General features: G+C 56.8%; 1 protein-coding gene across 1 annotated transcript in view; it reads right to left on the reverse strand.

Annotated features, from left to right (window-relative positions):
• The window catches only part of TMEM132E (transmembrane protein 132E), a 51,177-nt gene extending 44,067 nt beyond the window's left edge, over positions 1-7,110 (reverse strand). Inside the window, exon 1 of the mRNA XM_059670563.1 lies at positions 5,524-7,110. Coding sequence (XP_059526546.1) covers positions 5,524-5,590 — 67 coding nt within the window. The 5' untranslated portion in view covers positions 5,591-7,110. The remainder of the gene's footprint in view (positions 1-5,523) is intronic.
• Between the last annotated feature and the right edge of the window lie 12,011 nt (positions 7,111-19,121).

Consider the following 19,121-nt stretch of genomic DNA (forward strand, 5'->3'; position numbering starts at 1 on the left):
AATTACGTATTCTACCCTTTTTTCATTTTTGCACTGAATTAGTCATTCTTGCATTCATTCATTCATGCAACAAACATTGAATAATCCAGGTAATTGCTCCCATTTTGCACTTCATCCTGCTGGGCTGTCTGTCAGCCAGCAGGCCTGGGGCGAAGGTGTGCGTGTGTGTGTGTGTGTGTGTGTGTGTGTGTGTGTGTGTGTGTGTGTGTTGGGGAGTGATGCAAGAGGAAGAGGAGCTGAAAGGGGCAAACAAGAAAGGAGACATGACTTCTGGCCTCTCAGCCTGTGTCCCTAGAGGAGCTTGTCCCCTCTGTTACTGCCCGGGCCTCACCTGTCTCAGTACCCACCTCCCCCACCCCCGTCTATTTGTCCTCCAGAAACGGGTGCCGCAGCTAGCAGAGTGGTGCTCCCTGATACACTGCCTCATCCCTGGGGACCGCCCGAGTATGGCACAGCCAGCCGAATTGATGATAAGGAGGCCCACTTTTCATTTACAAACACAAAGAAGAAAAATAGAAAAAGAAATTTATTTTCTTTAAGAAAGCACACACAACTGATTCATTAATCTCTTACCAGCAGTCTGTACTGAGCTCTGGCAGAGAAGTAAGGAAGACCCCGGGGAGGGAATGGGGAGGAAGAATCGTCTCCGCTAGTTAGCGTCTGCTGTGCGCATCAGTGGAGGGGGCACGGCCGTAGGGCGGACAAACAAAGGAGGTGATGAGAGGCTTCACCTTAAAGCTGAGGACACGATCACCGAACAAGGGAGTTGGTAGGAGGTCGGTGGGCATCATCCTCTCACTGGCAGAGGAGGAAAAGACTCAGAGAGGGAGGCGACTCTCCTGGGGCTGCACAGCAAGTTGACAAGGTCAGGATTTGAACCCCTGTTTCTTGTATCCTGGGGACTCCCGATTTCAAACTGCCTTGAATTTCAGAATCGAGGACTTTTTCTCATCTCCTCAACTGGACTTCAAGCTCACATAAGGGAGCTGAAGATCTGTTCCCGAACCCCTCCACATCCCCGCTTGGCAAGTGCCTGGCAAGGTTTATTAAAGCTACTGGTGACTGATGATCTTCCTTGCCTGGACCTGAGATGAGATTGGGGCCGGAGCACATCTTGGCATGAAGTTTCAGAGAGAGGGAATAACAGAGGTGGTGGAATCTCCGTTGAGGGGCCCAGAGCGGACCCTCAGTCCATCAGGAACCCCCTTTGGGCTCTGGTACTGGTCCTAATTCCAGAACCAAGTGGCAGGATGACGTCGGCCAGTTCCCCCCCACCCCCTCGAGTGCCCATTTCCTCATCTACATGAGGGTGGACCTCATTCCGTTGCAACCTTGTGGACGGACATCATTATACATAGGACAACAAAGCAAGATCCTCCCCCCAGCACACATACCCTGTCCTCGGTGGGTGGGCAGACCCTGCTGGTTGGAGCTGGTGCCTCTCGGCGTCTCAGCTTCTGCAGCATCACGAGCACTCAGCACTCGTTACCAACCTCAGGCCTGGGGTCTATCGGTTCCAGACAGGCCCCCAGTGAGGGCTGAGAAGATGCTCGCCCTGCTATTCCAGAGTGGCCGTACCTCCTCCAGCCAAGCACCAAGTTTATAGCACATCCCCACCTACTGGTCTGAAACATTACAAAGCTGTGTTGTGGCGAAGGGCTGTGTGTGGCCAGAAGGAAGATGGGTGTGTGTGTGCTGGGAGTGGGGGTGGGGGTGGGGGCAAGCATCATTCCTCACTCCAGCTGTGAGAGAGCTGTCCACGACCCCGGTGCTGACCCATTCCTCCTGCTGTGTGTCCCTCCTGCAATCTCCAAGGAGCCCAGCGCTTAGGGAATGAGGGGGACAGGCAACGCATAGACACAACGTGGAGGAGAAACTCGAGCTTGCCAGGCTGGTGAGCACAAAGGTGAGGACGCATGCGTTTGTGACCATGTATTCAGAGCCCCGTGGGACACTGCATTCATAGCCTATGAAGCTGTGTGATAACATGTCACCCTGGAGACATGTATCCTGTATGGGCCACTCAAGGGGCGTGGCATGGCCCTGCCCCATCCCATCTCATTGCTCTCTTCCTGGTGTCTCTGCCTGCCTCCTCCCTCTCCCCTCTTCTGCCCCACACCCCAGAGCGCCCTTTTCAATGGACACTGGGAGGGCCCCCCCCCCAATATATAGAGTTGTCTTCCCACCCCTTTCATTTCTTCTCAGCATCGACTATGTGTCAAACCCTGGAGAGTGAGGCAAAAACCAAGAGGACATGACTCCTGCCCCTAAATGCAAGTTTGTGAGGATCCTGTAGAAATATGCCCACACACCCTTCACACACAGGCACTGCAGCCTGTGAGGAGTGCTGCAAAGGCAGCATGAAGGGCCAAGGCAGCACTCGAAAGAGGTCAATTACTTCTGTTAGAGGGATGGGGCCTGCTGGTGAGAAGCTAAGGAGTAATCCAGGCAGACTCCCTGGAGGAGATGATGTTCGAGTTGGGCTTTGAAGGCTAGGTAAGACTTTCTGGAGGCAGGGTATTCCAGATGGAGGGTCTGGTGATGCAAAAGCAGAAAGACAGGAAGGTGAGAAGAGTGCTCTCGTATAAGATGCATGGAGGACAGAGGGAGGGCAGTACCACGGAAGTGAAGAGGTAGCTGGATACAAAATCATAAAGGCCTTGGATGCTGGGGGGACGGGGGCAAGGAGTGTATCTGTCTCCTATAGGCAGTGGGGAGCCAGTGAAGGTGACTGAAGAGGGGGCTGGCATAATCAGCTCTCCAACAGGTTTAACCACCACCCCACCCCCCTAAACTCCTATTCAAACTGGATATGGAGCAGAGAGTATCCTCAAAGACCAGACACAGGAAAGTGGCTTTCTCAGATGTCATCTGGTGGAAGCCTGGAGACTGGGAAGCAGGTTAGGGGCTGTCACCCCACAGGCTGAGCCGGTCCCTGAAAGGGAGCGGGGTTCTGGATCTGCCCGGCAGGACTGGCAGAAAGTTGAGAAGGCGAGGGATGGGCCAGGGGCCACATTGCTGGTGGAAGACAGGGAACATGAGGGAGGCAGCCCAAGGTCACCCCGCCCCGTGGCGCCAGAGTTAGACAGAGACCCAGGCTATTTGGCTCCCAGTCTGGCTGTGTGGTCAGAATCCTTCTGCCTGACAGACACACACAAAAAACTGCAACTGCTCCACTCCCCAGCATCTTCGAAGAGCCTGGAACTCCCAACCAAGAGTTAGCCCGAATTGAGAATAAATCCAGTACCCCTTTCCTGGACAGAGGGACGGTTTGGGTGGGTGTGTGGGTGTTAGGCAGCCCTGAAAGAGGAAGGCCCAGGGGAAATGGGGTTTGGGGAGGAGGGATTTCAGTGATTCTGGCCATATCCATCTGGGGAGGGTCCCCAAACTTTCAGAATCTTCTGGTACTCTTCCTTGAGGAAGGGGAGACTAAGGCATGGGCTAGGGACTCAGGGAAGGAGTTTGGAAAGGATGCCAGATAGATAATCAGGAAGGGAAAAAAAAAATGCCTGCTCAGTGGGGGGCCCCACCCCACCTCCTCAAATAGCTTTTTGCTGATCATCAGCCAACCCTGGGCCATGCCGGTACCAGGCACTGGCTGCGTGAAAGGACAGAGGAGGATCAGCCCACGGTTCTGCCACCACCAGTCCAGGCCTAACAGGGCACAGAGAAGACACTGGCTTCGAAGGAGGAAACGAGGCAGATTGCCCACACTCCAAGAGAAGCAGCGCCAGCACAGCAAGGTAGGATTCTGGCAGGTGAGGGCGGAGAATGGATATTTAGTAACAGGACGAGGACTCAGGAAGGTGGGCAATGGGAACTATGAAGAGCATTTGAACTACGGGGGGGGGGGGGGAGGGGGGGGGAGATGCGGCCATAAGTCAGTTTTCAGAAGGGAACTCTGGTAGCCAGATGCAGAAGTGGGGCAGAACCACGCCTAGACCCAGGCCCAAGCTCAGTTTCCCCCTGCCAGGTGCCCAAATCCCCTGCTTGCCAAGCTCCAGGGCACAGACATGCAGAACCCTCCTCCCCACCCAGCCCTTCCCCACCCTCAGCCTTGCAAATTTCAGGTTCCCAGCTGCACGCACGCACACACACACAAACACAGGAACCACCCCTCTCCCCCATGCTGCCCTGCCCCATTCTTCTGATAGAGAACTGAGGGGTTGGCTGGGTCTGGTGACATGAACGCAGAGCAGCTCCCAGGACCCGCAGAGGAAGGCCAGCGGGTCCCCCATCCCTCCAAGCTCCAGGACCCTAGATACCCAGAGCCATACCTTTCCTGCTGCTCTCAACCTTGAGAGCAGTGCCTGGGTCCGGGTAAGAGCCCTTGGTTAGAGACCTTGGGTGCCCTCACCCTGAGCCTAGGGAGGCTCTTAGGGACAGGGCAGGTGTGGGCTGCAGCGGAGTAGGACACATCAGGGGTCCCCCAACGCGGAGAGCCCACTGCCCCCTCCATCCAAGCCTCTCTCCAGCCTGTCTAGGTGCACCCCTCAGCGAGGGGCATCGACCACCCACCCCCCCACACACACACACACTCACACTCACACTCACGCTCCCTGCTGGATGGGGAAACGTGTCCCAGGCCTGTTGGTTTCTTGTTGGGAGGAAGAAACGGGTTTCTCTTCCCCATCCTTCTCCTCCCCTACCAGCTCTCTCCCTCTCCCTTCGGTCTGAGCCCCTCACCTCCTGGGGCGCCTCCAGCTTGCGGAAGGCCCGTCGGATCTGAGTTCCCATTTCGGGGGGCTGTGCAGAGACCCTTTGTCCCTCACCCGTCCCCCTGCCGTCCCCCTGCCCAAACGCGCCAACCCGGCCCCTCCCGCTCCCACACCTTTCACCACGGAGCCCGGGGCGAGCCTGGGGAGCAGACGCAACAGATTGCAGAACGCGAGAGCGCGGATGCCGCTCGCTCCACCCGCCGCCGGCCGCCCGCCGCCCTGGCTGCGCCGGCTGCCTAGACCCCCTCCCTCCGGGCTCGGCTAAGCCGGCCATTTAGATGCAGCTCACAAGACGGCGGGTGGGCGAGCCGCCGCGGCTCCCGAGCCCCAGCAGTCCGCTTCCTTTCTCGGGGCCGCCGCAGGGAGCGAGGCGGCGGGCGGCGCGGCCCCGCACCAGCCTGCGAGCCAGGGGCGAGGGGAGGCACGGTCCCGCGGCCCCCAGCGGCCCCCCGCCCCGCCGGCTGCGGGGGAGGGAGTGACGGGAGGGGCGGCTCAGACCCGGTTTAGCGGATCCCTCGGATCCCCATAGATTTCCGTGGGCGGACACACCCCCGGACACTCGGGTTTGCACCCTTCTTACTCATCGGGAAAGGACCGGAGTGACTCCCCAACCCCCGGATTCCTGGGCCGGGCTCGGTCCCCAGGGCGGGGCGGGACTCCTCCGCTCCCGCCAAAGCGCTCGGGGGCTGGAGGTAACTCGAGCTGCGAGTCCGGGGATGGGGAGTCGCCTTTCTCCGGTCTCCTTTGCGCCCCTCCGGAAGCGACCACCGCATCCTCACCCGCGAGTCCGCGCCGCTACACTTACCGAGGGCGAGCAGCACGGAGAGGCAGAGCAGGGCGGCGCCGCCGCGGCGCAACATCCTCGGGGCCATGGCCACGGCGGGAGCGGGGGGCAGCCGAGGGGGCAGCCGCCGACGACGACCCGGCCCCCGGTCTGGTCTGGGTCACATCCAACTCGGGACTGCCGTGGCGCCCCGCTGTCTCCGCGAAGGCTCTGGGGCCAGGGAGTGCAATTCAGGGGCAGTTTGAGGGAAGGGGGCGTCCCAGGCGCCGCCGGCGACACCCTCGAGCCGGTGGGGGCGGGCGCAGCTCCCGGCGGGAGGAGCCTTCGCCTCCCGGCTGGTGCCCCCTGCAGGCTCTGAGCGGCCAGGGGGGAGCCGCACGTGCGGGCCGGGCCCCGCGGCCGCCGGCGTCTCGGGACTGCTCAGAGCCGAGTGCTGGGTCCCCCAGCCGCGCGGTCCAGCTCGAACCCGAACTCGCGCGAGGGTGCAGATCTCCAGCACCAGCCCCGGTGTTTGCGGGTTGGGTGGGATGCTCACACGGGTAGCGCGGCTTCCTTCCTCCAAGCGCCCTGCAGCAGCTCCAGCGTACAAATCCCAGGTTAGGTGCAAACGGGCAATTTCTTTCGCAACGAAAGAGACAATCTGGGCAACTTCAATCCAGCTGGAGAAGGAAAAGTTTCCACGTAGCACCGAGCCCGGCGATGCGGTCTCCACCAGCCTCCGCGACGCCGCCGGGTCTGAATGCCGGAGGCGGGCGGCCAGCGGCTGGTCCCCTCGCAGAGCTCGAGGCAGGGTTCCAGCGCGCTCTCCCGTCTCGCCCGGGGCCCGGGCTGCACACCGGCCGGCTCAGCGCCGCCTGCCCGGGGCGCGGCTCCGCCGCTGGAGCGAGGGTGGCGCGGCCGGAACAGGCTGCCCCATGGAGATGGGGCTTGGAGACGCGAGGGAGAGGGAAAGCCTGAGCCGAGCCCTGCCCGCCTGGGGCGCCGACTCCAGCCTCCTGGTCGTAAACGCGGTAGGAGGGAGAGGGGCTCGGCCAGCCGCTGCAGCTCCCGGCTGCCCGCCTCTCCTCCCAGGTCTCGCTGGCTCAGCAAATGGGCGCACTGCTCCTCCTTGCTCCTCGCCTTCCCCGGGGAGACCTGCACAAACCTTGAACTTTTCCGGGCTTCAGAGTGTACGACGTCTCCTTCTGCCCGCCGTCCCCGCCCTGCCCCCGGACGCCCGGTCGCCCGCCGTCTCGGTGCAGCCGGGCATCGGCGCGCTCTCCCGGAGTCAGTTGGGGCGAGCGTAGCGCAGCGCCAGCCCGGGCTGCGGGCGGCGAGACCTGGGCGCCACGCCAGGGGCTGGGGCACCCGGCGCCCGCGCAGCCCGCGGCCAGGGAGGCGGCAGCTGGTATCTACGGGGCCGAGCGGAGAGGAGGTGCTGGCAGGGGGGCCGGCTCCCCATGGACGTGTGTGTGGGGAGAAGAATCAAGGAGCAAAAAGGAAGTGGAGGTGGGGGGAGCCATAGTAGTACCCAGCAGCCGCCGCCGCCTCGGCGCTCGCGCCGGCTGCTCCGCCGTAAATGACTGGAGAGAGACACACACGCGCGCTCGCCGCCCTCCTCCCGCGGCCGGGACTAGAGCCCACCCTGGCGGTAGCGGGCGTGGAGCCGGGCGCGCTCGTTCTCTCCCTCCCCCCCGCCCCCCCCCCCCGATTCCCCGTGGTCACGTGGCCCCGAGCGCGCGGCCCACGACTCGCGCAACGCGGAGACACCCCTCGTTTTAGTCCCCCCTCCCCTGGCCACGTGTCCATTCCGCATTCCAGGCCTGGGGGCGCGCGCGGCTCCTTAATGAGACTCCGGCAAGGGCCGACCTCGCGATCCGCTCGCCCCTGTTTTATGTTTATTTTTTTTTCTCCCCAGTGCAGGCCAGCGCTGGGGCCCGAGTGGGGCCGGCTGCGGTGGCTGCGTTTCCCTCGGGTAGAAGCCGCTGTAGCCACCGGTGTCCTTTGGAGAAGGATGCACGCTCCCAGCCGGGCGCGGGGGGTGTTTTACAGCCGCTCTGCCTGAGGCCGGGGAGGGGGCACCCTACCCCCACCCCCAGAAGCTGCGTGGGGCTTTTGCGGGGCACTGGATGGGGATCAGCCGAACTGCAGCGCCCAGTCCCGCCCTGGCCACACAGCTTCCTTTGGGGATGGATCCTGGGGTGCAGCGAGGGGAAAACCCCCTGGGCTGCTGGGGAAGGGGGTGGGCGGAGAGGAGGGAAGTACCTGCCTACAGGTTGTTTTGCAAACCCTTCCCGGGCCATGGGGTGGGGCTGGGGGTATTAACCCTCTTGCAGACTCACCCAGGCACCTGCTGACGAGGGGGAGGGGTGGTGGGTGGAGTTCTTTCCCACCATCAGGCCCATTCCATTAGAGCGCAACCCAGATCAGACCCGACAAGTCAACTGTCAAACGTCAGCCAGGCATGGAATCAATGGCAATGATTTTACAGCATCCTTGGGCATCATGGCTCAGCACCCAAGGGCCCGGTCTCAATCCCACACTACTCTGGAGGGACAGGGTCTTCCATCCTATGGACATAAGTCTTGGGGGTGGGGTGAGGCTCCTGTGGATTTGCACTGCACCAGCCTGACTGGGGAGGAGGTAGTTCAGAGCAAGGCCCGCTGGGGGCTCAGTCTGTGTCCCCCATCTGCCTCTCCGGGAGGCAGACTTCTTGGCCCTGTGAGTTTCCTGTTCATCCAGTGAAGTGGCATTTTCTTTTTGGAAAATGGGCCTGGGCGGTTCCTGGAAACCTCCCTCCTCCCTGGCTTCGTGCTGTTGCTGCCTCTGCTTGTGTGTACTGGGGCCTGCGGAGAGCCCAGAGCAGAGAACGGCTTTCTCCCCTCCCCCCTGCCACATCTGTCTGGAGCTGGGAGGTGCAGCATGGAGAGGGCTGGCGGGATCTTGGACGCCCTGGGGATGGAAGGTGCTGGAGTCGTCAAGGAAGATGATTCTCATTAGACTCCTAATGCCTGATGGCAATTAATGTCACCCTTGGGCTTATTAACCATCCCAGTGAGAGGGAAGCTAGCAGTCAGGCTGTGTGTGGGAGAAGACACCTCCAGAGACAGGAGGGCTCCTGAAAGAGGAGGAAAGAAGCAGGGAAGTCTCTCACCCCTGTCCCCCGCCCCCAAATGACAGCTGGGACTGAGAAGGAGACAGGACAGCAAAGTTCTGTCAGAGTCCACGCAAGAGGTCCAGAGGGGCCTATGCAGTCCCTGGAAGGCTGGGGGAGGGAAGGGTGATGAGGCAGGGGTGTTGACAAGGAAGCAGAGTGCCCTCAGGGCATACACACACACACACACACACACACACACTCAATCACCCCAGGCTCCTGGGAGGTGCAGCTGTGGCCCATTGTATTCAGGTGAGGCTCCTGAAGCACAGAGAGGGCAAGCGATTCCTCCAGGGCACAGAGCAGTTAAAGGGCAGAGCTAAAAACAGAACCCTGGGCTGCCCACAGACTGCCTCCTTCACCTGTGGCCTCTGGGTAGGCGGCCCTTCACTTTAGGGCCATTTGCTCTGATGGGCTTGCCCCTTCCACCCACACACCTCCTCCAGCCCCAGAGGACAGGGATCCTGGCACTGCCCCAGTGGTAACCTTGCACCCCAGGAATAAATCCCACTTGGTCATGGTGTATGATCTTTTTAATATATTGCTGAATTCATCTTGCTAATATTTTGTTGAGGATTTCGCACCTGTATTCATCAGGGATAGTGGCCTATAATTTTCTTTCTTTGTAGTGTCTTTTTCTGGTTTTGGAATTGGATAATGCTGGCCTCGTAAGAAGAGTTTGGGAGTCGTCCTCCTCTTGAACTATTTGGAGTCGTTTGGGAAGGACAGGTGTTAGTTCTTCTTTGAATGTTCAGTAAAATTCTCCTGTGAAGCCATCTGACCCAGGACATTTGTTGGGAGTTTTTTAAATTACTGCTTCAATTTCACTAGTTGTAATCTGTCTGTTCAGAGTCTTTGGTTCTTCTTGATTCCGTTTTGGAAGATTGCATGTTTCCAGGAACTTATCCATTTGGTCCAGATGATCCAATTTGTTGGCATATAGTTGTTCGTAATATTTTCTTACACTCCCCTGTATTTCTATGGAGTCAGTCATTGGTTCTCCTCTTTCGTATCAGGTTTTATTTATTGGGTCCTCTCTCTTTCTTTCTTGATGAGTCTTGTTAAAGGTTTGTCGGTCTTACTTACCTTTTCAAAGAACCAGCTCTTGGTTTCATTGATCTTTTGTAGTTTTTTAAGATTCTATTTCCTTTATTTCTACTCTGGTCTTTCTTATTTCCTTTCTTCCGCTCCCTTTGACCTTTGTTGGTTGTTCTTTTACTACTTTGATTTTTTAAAAAATCAAACTCTATGTGTGAAGCATTGTGCTCGGTAACAGAATACAGGAATCCCCGCACTTTTCAAAAGTTCACTATATGCCCCTTCACTTTTAGAACACAGATTCGTGCCTGTTTCGCTAACTGGAAAACATCCAAAGGGGATTTTTGCTTTTTCATTTTTGCTGTTTGTTTTGCAGTGAGCCAGTTATAGAGGCACCGTGCACCCTGAGTAGCGAGAGTGGCTCCCCAAGGTCTTTCCCCGGGAATAACACTCAGCATCTCAGCCTCCAGCCACCATACCTTTGAACTGCGTCTGCGAGCATCTGTGCTTCATCTCTATTTATTTTGTGCATCTGTTAGCAAGACATGTCCTACGGTAATTACTTCTTTGCGTTACACCATTTCACTTATAAAAGATTTCATAGGAACGCTTTATTGTAGGATAGTAGGGGCGGGGGGCGGGGGGGGGGGGCAGGGGAGAGAGACCTGAACATAGATTAAGTCAGACAAGACTCCGCTGTGGAAGTTCAGGAACTTGGCTCCACGTTGAGCGCCCAGTCATATGAATAGCTAACTGCGTGCTTACTGCGTGCCAGGCACTGAGCTGGGCATTTCACATGCATTATCTGGGTCCTCAGTACAACCCTGTGAAGTAGGTACTATTGTCATTGCTGTTTCCCAGTGAGGAAACTGAGGCTCAGAGAAGGTAGGTTTCTTTCCTAGAGTCACACAGCTAGAAAGCAGCAGAGCCATCCCTCAGGTATGTAACCCACTTAGCCACTTGGACCATGAGGTGTAAGTTCCCAGGATTAGGTAGACGACAGAGCCACTGCGATCATGGCTGGAGGAGGCACCGGCACAAACAGGCCATTCAATGCAGGGAGGATGATGTGGTAGCCAGCAGGGGCTCTGGGGGCATTGGAGCCTCTGACCAGAGAGAAGTGTCCTCTCCACAGCACCATACGGAGTGTCTCAGCCTCTTGCCCCCCGCCCCCCGCCCCTTCAGCACACAAACTTATACCTGCTGCTGTTAGATATACACCCAGTTTCATACACAGTCAAGCACACCTGTGGCTATTACAGGGCCCACACAGCCTCTACCCTGCAGCTGGACCGTTTTGCCTCCCCCTGTAGACTGATCTCCCAGCTCAGATGCTGGGACCCATACTGATCCTCAAGCCAGGAGCAGGTCTGTAGGCTAAGGGTCGGTGCTCCAGGCCTCACCTCTCCAGGCCTCAGTTCCTCCATCTGTTCAATGTTGATCATCACACCACCCCCAGTCCCTTTTAAAATTCCAGTTAATGTATACTGATTACTCAATAGTACTGGCCACAAACGTGTGCTCTGTACTGTTGACTCATAATTCTTGAGCCCAAGTTGCTCGCTATGGTCTATGAGGTCCTAGATGATCTGACCCACAGCTGCTTTTCCAAACTCAGTTTTCGCCTGTCCTGTCTTATTACGCTGGAGCCACCAAGGCCTCCCTGCGGGGATGTGTCAAGCACATTCCTGCCCCAGGGCCTTGGTACTTGCTGTTTCTTCCATCTGGCATGCTTTCCCCTTGGACCTCGCGTCTTGCTCCTTTACTTCATTCAGGTCACTACTCACCTACCACCCCCCCTGACTCACCTGCCCTGACCACGGGATGTCAAACAACACAGCTATCATGCTGCCCTTTGCTCTGTTCTCCTACCCTGCTTGGATTCGGAGCCGTTGACATTTCATCTTATAACTTGTCTGTTGCTTCTGTCTCCTTTGATGAAATATAAACTCCCCAAGGCCAAGATTCTTTTAGAGGAACTGTTCAACAGTGCCTGGCGTATGTGCTCAACAAAATAGACTCATGGGGTTACTTACGCATACTCATTTATTTTGGTAATCGGGCCAGTGATTTTTACCCGGCCCTTCTACTCAGGTCTTAGGTCTGAGTTCACATAAGGGTCCTGCCTGGCACCTCACTACTCCCCTGACCTTCCAGAGCCTGGGAGGCCACTGCCAAGATCACCTTAGTCTCTGATGCGCCTCTTGGTTGTCTTGGCTCTAACTGTGCCTTATTCCAAGTTCTTCTAGCTGCCATGCCAGTCTGACCCTGACTGCAGGATCCGAAAGCCTGCAGGCTGGAGCCATAGGCCTGTCCTACTACTTCCCCATGTGAGTCCTCTGCCCCAGACAGGCCAGGTGCTGGCCACCACCATCACCAGGGATGTCTGTCTCTATGCCAGACTCACTCTTCTCCCCACACCTTCACTCTTTAAAAAAATATATATTTTTTTATTGATTTTAGAGAGAGAGGGAGAGAGAGAGAGAGGGAAATATCTATGAAGAGAGAAACATCAATAGGCTGCCTCCTGCACTGGGGATCAAGCCAGCAACCTGGGTATGTGCCCTGACCAGGAATCAAACTGATAACCTCTTGGTTCATGGGTCAGTGCTCAACCACTGACCCACACCGGCCAGGCCACACCTTCACTCTTGCCATACCCCATGCTTCACTAATGCTCTTCTCCACCAATTCAAATCTTAACGTTTATCTTAAAGTTTCCGCCCAGGGATCTTCTCTATGGAGTCTTCCCAGACTCCGTGTGATATGGTTACATGGCCTCATGGGGAAAAGGGACAAACAGAGGCTATGGAGTCAGTCAGGGTTCGAGTCCTAATGGCAGGGCTCTCTGCTCAATCCCCCTCCACGTCTTGAGCACCCAGGCACCACGACACAGTAAATCCTCTCTGGGATTCTTAATTAGGTTATAGATCAGAATCCTCCCCCTTCCTATTTTATAGATAAGGGGGGGAGGTCCAGAGAGAGCAAGTGACTGGCCCAAGGTCACACAGCCAGTTCCGGACACAGCCAGGAGCATAACCCCGTGGAGGGACGGGCCTGGCTCCCTGCGTTGCAGGGTGCCCATCCCCAAAGTTCCACCTCCCGGCTCAGTCCCACCGTGGACTTGGGCACTGACCTGTTCTCTGCTAGAGGGACTGAGGCTCCCAGGGCATTATTTGGGGGTTCACCCTGATTTGGTGTGGCTGCTGGTTCAGCTCTGACCCTGGACCCCAGTTTCGGTCATTGCATTTATGTATTCATTCACTCAGTCCGTCTCACTTCGGGCGTTTCCTCCTCTCTGCAGCTTCCCCGACTCTGCTCATACCCGTCCCCACTCTGCGCACCTCTAAGGCCCGTTTCCTGCAGGTCAGCATGCAGAGGGCTGTGTGGGTAAGTCCGTCTCCTCCTATAGAGGGAGACCCAGGAAGGCAGGTGCTGTGTCTGTGTTGTCCCCACTGTATGCCCCTCTCCTGACATCTGTTGGATGTTCACTTAATGGTTATTGAATAAATGAATTATTAATCACCTACTCTGTGTCTGGAGCTATGCCTGCTGAATAAAGTGGTTTCTGTCCCCAAGGAGACACCACTGTGCAGGAGAAATAAGGGGCCAGGCACACGGGATCACAGCAGAGGGTGGCCGCGAGTGCTGCCCCATCGAGGGGCATCTAGCTCAGTCTATGTCATGGATGTTGCAGGGAAAGGGAGGGCTTCCTGGAGGAGGTGAGCTTTTAGGAAAGACAAGTTGGTGTAGGCTGCGGGGGAGTAGGGAGAAGAGAGAGGAGAGGAAGCTGCTGCAGGAAGAGGGAGCAGTGTGTCTAAGGACCTGGAGCTAGGGGCATGCAGTGTGACCCGGAAATGGCAGGGGTGGAGCACTGAGCTGGGTGGGCTCAGAAGGGAGGCTGGAGAGGCAAGCAGACAAAGGTACGAACATGCTTGCATGACACACACTCCCAGGGCTATGCAGTTACACACAGCTTTACACATACATAGTCAAAGACTCTGAGATGCTTCTAAAGCATCTTATCACTGTAAGCATGTGCACAGCCACACACACACTCTCAGACCCCCCCCCTCCACACATACACACACTCTGCAAAATGAGCTGCCCCCTGAACTGTCTGTTTACAGTCTTTCTGCTCTCATTTCCCTAGAGCCCTCTAATCTTTAGCTCCTCCTCAGAAAGGACCCTCCCTCCAACCCCCACCCTCTGCCAAGCCCTGACTCTAGATGCCCCCTTTCCCTTCCTCCCGCCTGGCACATGCGGACAGCAAGCTAGGACCACCCCCGGGCACCTGGCCAAGGGAGGATTTGGACTCAGGCCATATGGGCTGGGCTGGGCTGGGCTCCCCCGTCTTTTCCTCCCCACCCCCACATGGCTTCACTTAATTCCAGGGCAGAGCTCTGATCAAATGTGCAGCAGAGAATAGAGAGGCAGAGCCAGAGAGAGAGAGAGAGAGAGAGAGAGAGAGAGAGAGAGAGAGAGAGAGAGAGAGAGAGAGACCGAGAGTGAGCGAGCATGCTTTCTCTGCCCCGGCCCAGCAGCTAGACGGCAGTAAACTCTCGATGTTCCTGCACCTTTCCCAACATCTCTTTTGTTAGCCAACTTGGCTGCAGGTGGAAGAGGAAGAGCCAGGGGCCCATCTTCTCTGCCCCCCCATCCCCAAGTTTCCCAGATCTCTGCCTGTGACCTCACAGAGTTGTGGAGTCAGCTCTGCCTGGTTCCTGGGGGTGGCAGTGGCCAGGACACCTGCTTTGGGTGGAGAATGCCAGGCTGGCTGTCGGGGAAGATGAGAGGGGAGGCCGGGGTGCTGGGGACTGGGAGGAAGCCCTTACACCATAAATTTGACCATCATAGGACTTCTGGGAAATCCAGCATTTCAGGTGGGGACATAAGACCCACAGCTGTGGGCAGTGTGCCTGGCTTCACACAGGGAGCGGATCTCAGAGTTGGGATCAAACCCAGGTTCTCCTTCTGGATCCCTCAAGATGAGAATCATTGCTTTCATTTCCCATCCCACCTCCCAGAGCTGATTCTCAGCTTCCTTAGGTCTCATTCTTGCTATAAAACCATCTATGGCTCCCCACTGCCCACAGGATTAAATCATCCAAATTCCTCAGATTTTCATCTAGTCCTTTCTCCTACGAGAAGGCCATATCTTCTCTGCCTCGGCGCCTTTTGCCTGCTGTTCCCTCTGCTTGGAAAACCCGTTCCTCCTTTCCCACCCCCTCAGGGAGCTTGTCTGCAAAGCCTTGTTCATCTCTCAAGATGGAATCAACTCCTGTCTGGCTCGTCAGTAGAATTCACCTGACCTCTCAGCTTCCGGATTCACTGATAAACTCTTTAAGGACAAAGATGCTATCTATTCATCTCTAAGTCTTCCACAAAATTGAACACAGCTCCATACATGCGTTAAGTGTTCAATAAATGTTTATTAAGCAATGAATGAATGAATGAATGAATGACAGAAGAGGCAATCATTTGGACACCAATGTCCTGCAATGTCTCAGGTGCTTCCCATCCATTACTTTTTCAACCTTCACAATAATGCTGAGTGGCATGTAAACATTATCTCCATTTAGTGATGAGGACGCTGAGGCTCAGAGAGGCCAAGTAACTTGCTTGAAGTCCCTCAGCTCGAGAGTGGCAGAGCGGGGATTTGACTGCAAGTGTGTCTGCCCCTTAAGCCTGTGTTCCCTTCACCTGCTCAGAGCACATCTGATGCTAAATGCCCTCTAGGCTGGTCTCCCCAGGACTTCCCAGGCCCTCCTCAAGATCCATCAGCAGGGGACACTCAAAGAGAGCCTGGGGTGACAGCAGTGCTTTTCCCACTGGAAGGTCCCTGTCCCTTCCTCGGGCTAAGGGAAGGCACTCTCGTTGCCATCTCACCACCATCTCTCGGATCCTCACAGGCGGTTGCCAGGGGCTTGTCTAGTGGATGGTTCAGAGCCTGATTCCCGGAACCAGACTGCTGGGTTCAAATCCAGGCAGGTCCCGTTTTCCAGGTAAAGAAAGAAAGTTCAAAGAGGCTGAGTCACTGGCTGAATGACACACAGGAAGGAAAGCTTAGTAGTAGTGTTGGAATTTGAACTCAGGTCAGGTGTGCTGTGTGACCTCGGGCAACTTACTAAACCTCTCTGTGCCCAGTTCCTCATCTGAAAAATGAGGACATTGATAGGACCTTCCCACAGTGCTTAAAGCTCTTTGAAGCAGGGACTGGCTCATGGTGAAGACTCTGTGCGTTTGCTGTCATTATTACCCATTGTTTTCCCCCTGGGATGCATGCTCCAAACGGTTTGCCCTTTCTCTTCTCTTTCTGGGAAGCGTGTTGTCCGACTGTTCTGTGTTCTTGACAGCACCCTCCTCCCCCTAAACTCTCCAGGCCTCCGCTGTGAGATAAGGAAGCAAAACTGGGCTTGGAGAAAAGCTCCGAGAAAAGCCAAATCAAAGTGACTTTTGTGGTGACAAATGCTTAATAATAACTTTACAAATCCAGTGGAATTACTATGAATAACAACTCTCTCTCTCTCTCTCTCTCTCTCTCTCTCTCTCTCTCTCTCTCTCTCTCCTCGATACCGTTCCTGTCTCCCAGAGAACACACAGCTACAACCCTGAAATCTACCCAAAAGAATCATTAGTGGGAAAACAAGCTAAAAATAGCCCCGAAGGAAACAGTGCCAGCTCAGAAGCAGCTCTTTGGAGGTGGGGGCGTCCGCGGAACCTCTTCTGTCGCTCCCGGGTAATAGATCCTAATGTTTAAAGTTGGAGTGGCTTTGGGAGGTGGGTCCTTTTCTCTAGCCCCCACAATCTGGGCTCCTGGGTCAGCATCAGCGTGTCCCTCCCCCGGGGCATCCGGCCTTGTGCCATCTCCTGGTGGCCCAAGGAGGGCTGTAACAGGCTGGGGTCCACTCCTGGTCCCACTGCTGGTTTGGTCACTCCCCCGTGGGACCTGGGCTCCCTTCCCCTGTCAGGGCCAGGACCCCTGAGCTGGCGGGCTGCCTCTCTGCCCCATCCTGTGAGTGGGTCTGACCTGGGGCCCTGCCCTCCCCTGTGGGTCTCTAGGAGCCTGACACTCTGTCAGGTGCTTCACACACACACACACACACAGCCTCACCACCTCCTCCTCAAGGCAGGCCCCATTTTCCAGGGAGAGAAAGGAGGCCCAGAGAGGCTGAGTCACTGGTGCAAGGACACACAGGAAGAAAAGCGTCGTGTTGACATTTGAACTCAGGTCACGTTTGCCTGACGCCAAAGATCACAAACGTTCCTTTAGGAAGCCCTGAATGTGGGGGGGGGGGGGTTCTCCTTCTCCCAGGGCCCACTGGTGGGGGTGCAGGGGATACTCAACATGTGATAGAGTCCGTGTTTGCCCTCATGGTGTTTCCCAAGGCAGGTGACTTGTCTCTGCCGCCAGGGAGGGCTGTGTGTCCCCTTTAAGCCTGGGCGGCGGCGGGGTAGGGGTTGGGGGGTCCCCCAGGCAGGGACTGTGTCTCCCAGACAAGGCTTTCCGCAGGCAGGCTTACCTCTTCCCCATCAGAAAGGATGTTCCCCCGGGCAGGGCTCAGTCTGAGATTTTCCCAAAAAACAGACTGTCAAAGAGGCCTCTTCCCCTCTCAGTCCAGAGGCTGCCTCTTGGAGGGGCTGAAGCTGTCCGCCAGGCAAGGCCCCCCACCAGAGGCCTCACTCTCCTCCAGCTGAGTCCCCTCGGGTCCTGCCTGGGTCTCCCTTGGCCCCCGCTTGCCATTTTCCTGGGATCCCAGAGTTCTGGCTGGCGAGTGGCAGCCCGGCCAATGGGAAGGGCAGAGGCATGAACACGGGGCTCCCCTTGGCGGGGACCAAGGCTGCTTCTCTCCCCTGCGGAGATGAGTGCTTGTCCCTGGGAAGGCTGACGGCTTTTGCCGCAGTTCCTCTTGATTGAAACGCGTCCCTGTGGTGAGGAGGCCCGCTCCGGGGATGGGGGTGGGGGGCGGGGGGGCGTCTGTCCCCTGGCCTGGCCTGGAGGCTCCGTCCGTCCATCTGGGGAAGATAGATGACGTTATTCCAAGCCGAGATGATGCAACCAAGGCCAGAGTGAAGTGTTTAATTGGAATGTCAGGGGCCGGGGCCTCTGCTGGGATGATTGATCTCCGAGTGGTGCCTGTCAGAGGCGCAGCCACGCCAGGGGGAGGAGGCACGGGGGAGTCTGTGAGTGACCGGGGAGGCCAGGGTGGTGGGAGGCTGCCAGCCCTGTCCGTTCCGCGGAGAGGGTACCCAATGGGCTTCTGCATCTGGCAGTGGCTGTGCTTCCTGCAAAGGGGAAACTGAGGCACAAGGAGAAAGGGCAATGGGATGGGAGACGCTATTGGGATAGGACACCAGAGCTCCAAGCCTCGGCCTTCAGTTCTGGCTGACAGCTCTGTTTCCCGCCTGCTCTCAATCCCTTCTGGTCCCCTGACCAGTCCTGACCCTTCCCTGTGCTGAGAGGAGGGTGTGGATGTCCCATGACCGTCCTATAGCCTCCCCTCACCTCTGGCTCCAGCCTGCTGAGGACTGGCTGGGTGATGACACATTTTAGAAGCCACTGACCCTTATCTATAATAGACAGACACTCTTCTCATCCTCTCCAGAGACTAACAGGTCACTTCCATGTGGGGGAAACTGAGGCAGAGAGCTGGGCTTCGTGCCACCCCTTGAGCAACCCTCTTACATTCACAGGGGTCCTGTGCCAGGAGCTGAGAAAGAACTGGGGTGGGCAGCAGGCAGGGCTCTGTCCATCCTGCCTCCCGTCTTAGAAATCTGGCTGCAGGCCGGTGCTGAATGGAATGAGGCCAAGACAGGGGAAATGTGAGGTGTTCTGGGTATAAATAGCCTCGGTGAGTGCTCACTCTCCTTGCCTGGGCGTAGGAGTGAGGGAGGGAAGGAATGGGCTGGGGAGGTGGCGGGAAGGGGAGCTGAGGCTGCAGAGAGAGGGGTGGCACAGACTCGGACACCCCTCTGAGGGTGGTATCTATGGGGTGGGGGGCTGAAGGTCTGGAGCCTGCATCTGCGGTTTGGGGTAACTTAACGGAGAAGGTGGGATGGAAAGCCTGGGCTGGCAGGGGGTGAAGAGGAGTCCCTGGGTGAGGTGGAGCGGGACTGCTGTCTCCAAAGCGTACCCATTGCTTCACACCTCAGCCCCAGGAGGCTGGACCAGGGCATTATAACTAGTCACTGTGAGCATGGTCACCATGATCACCATCACCACCATCCTCATCACCACCAACACCACCTTTATCATCACCACTGTCCTCATTACCACCAACACCACCATTATCATCACCATCATCACCACCATCACCACCAATCCACCATTACCACCATTACCACCATCACCACCATCCTCATTACCACCAACACCACCTTTATCATCACCACCATCCTCATCACCACCAACACCACTATTATCATCACCACCGTCCTCATTACCACC

The sequence above is a fragment of the Myotis daubentonii genome, chromosome 16 (genome assembly GCF_963259705.1).
Source record: "Myotis daubentonii chromosome 16, mMyoDau2.1, whole genome shotgun sequence".
Taxonomy (NCBI): Eukaryota; Metazoa; Chordata; class Mammalia; order Chiroptera; family Vespertilionidae; genus Myotis; species Myotis daubentonii.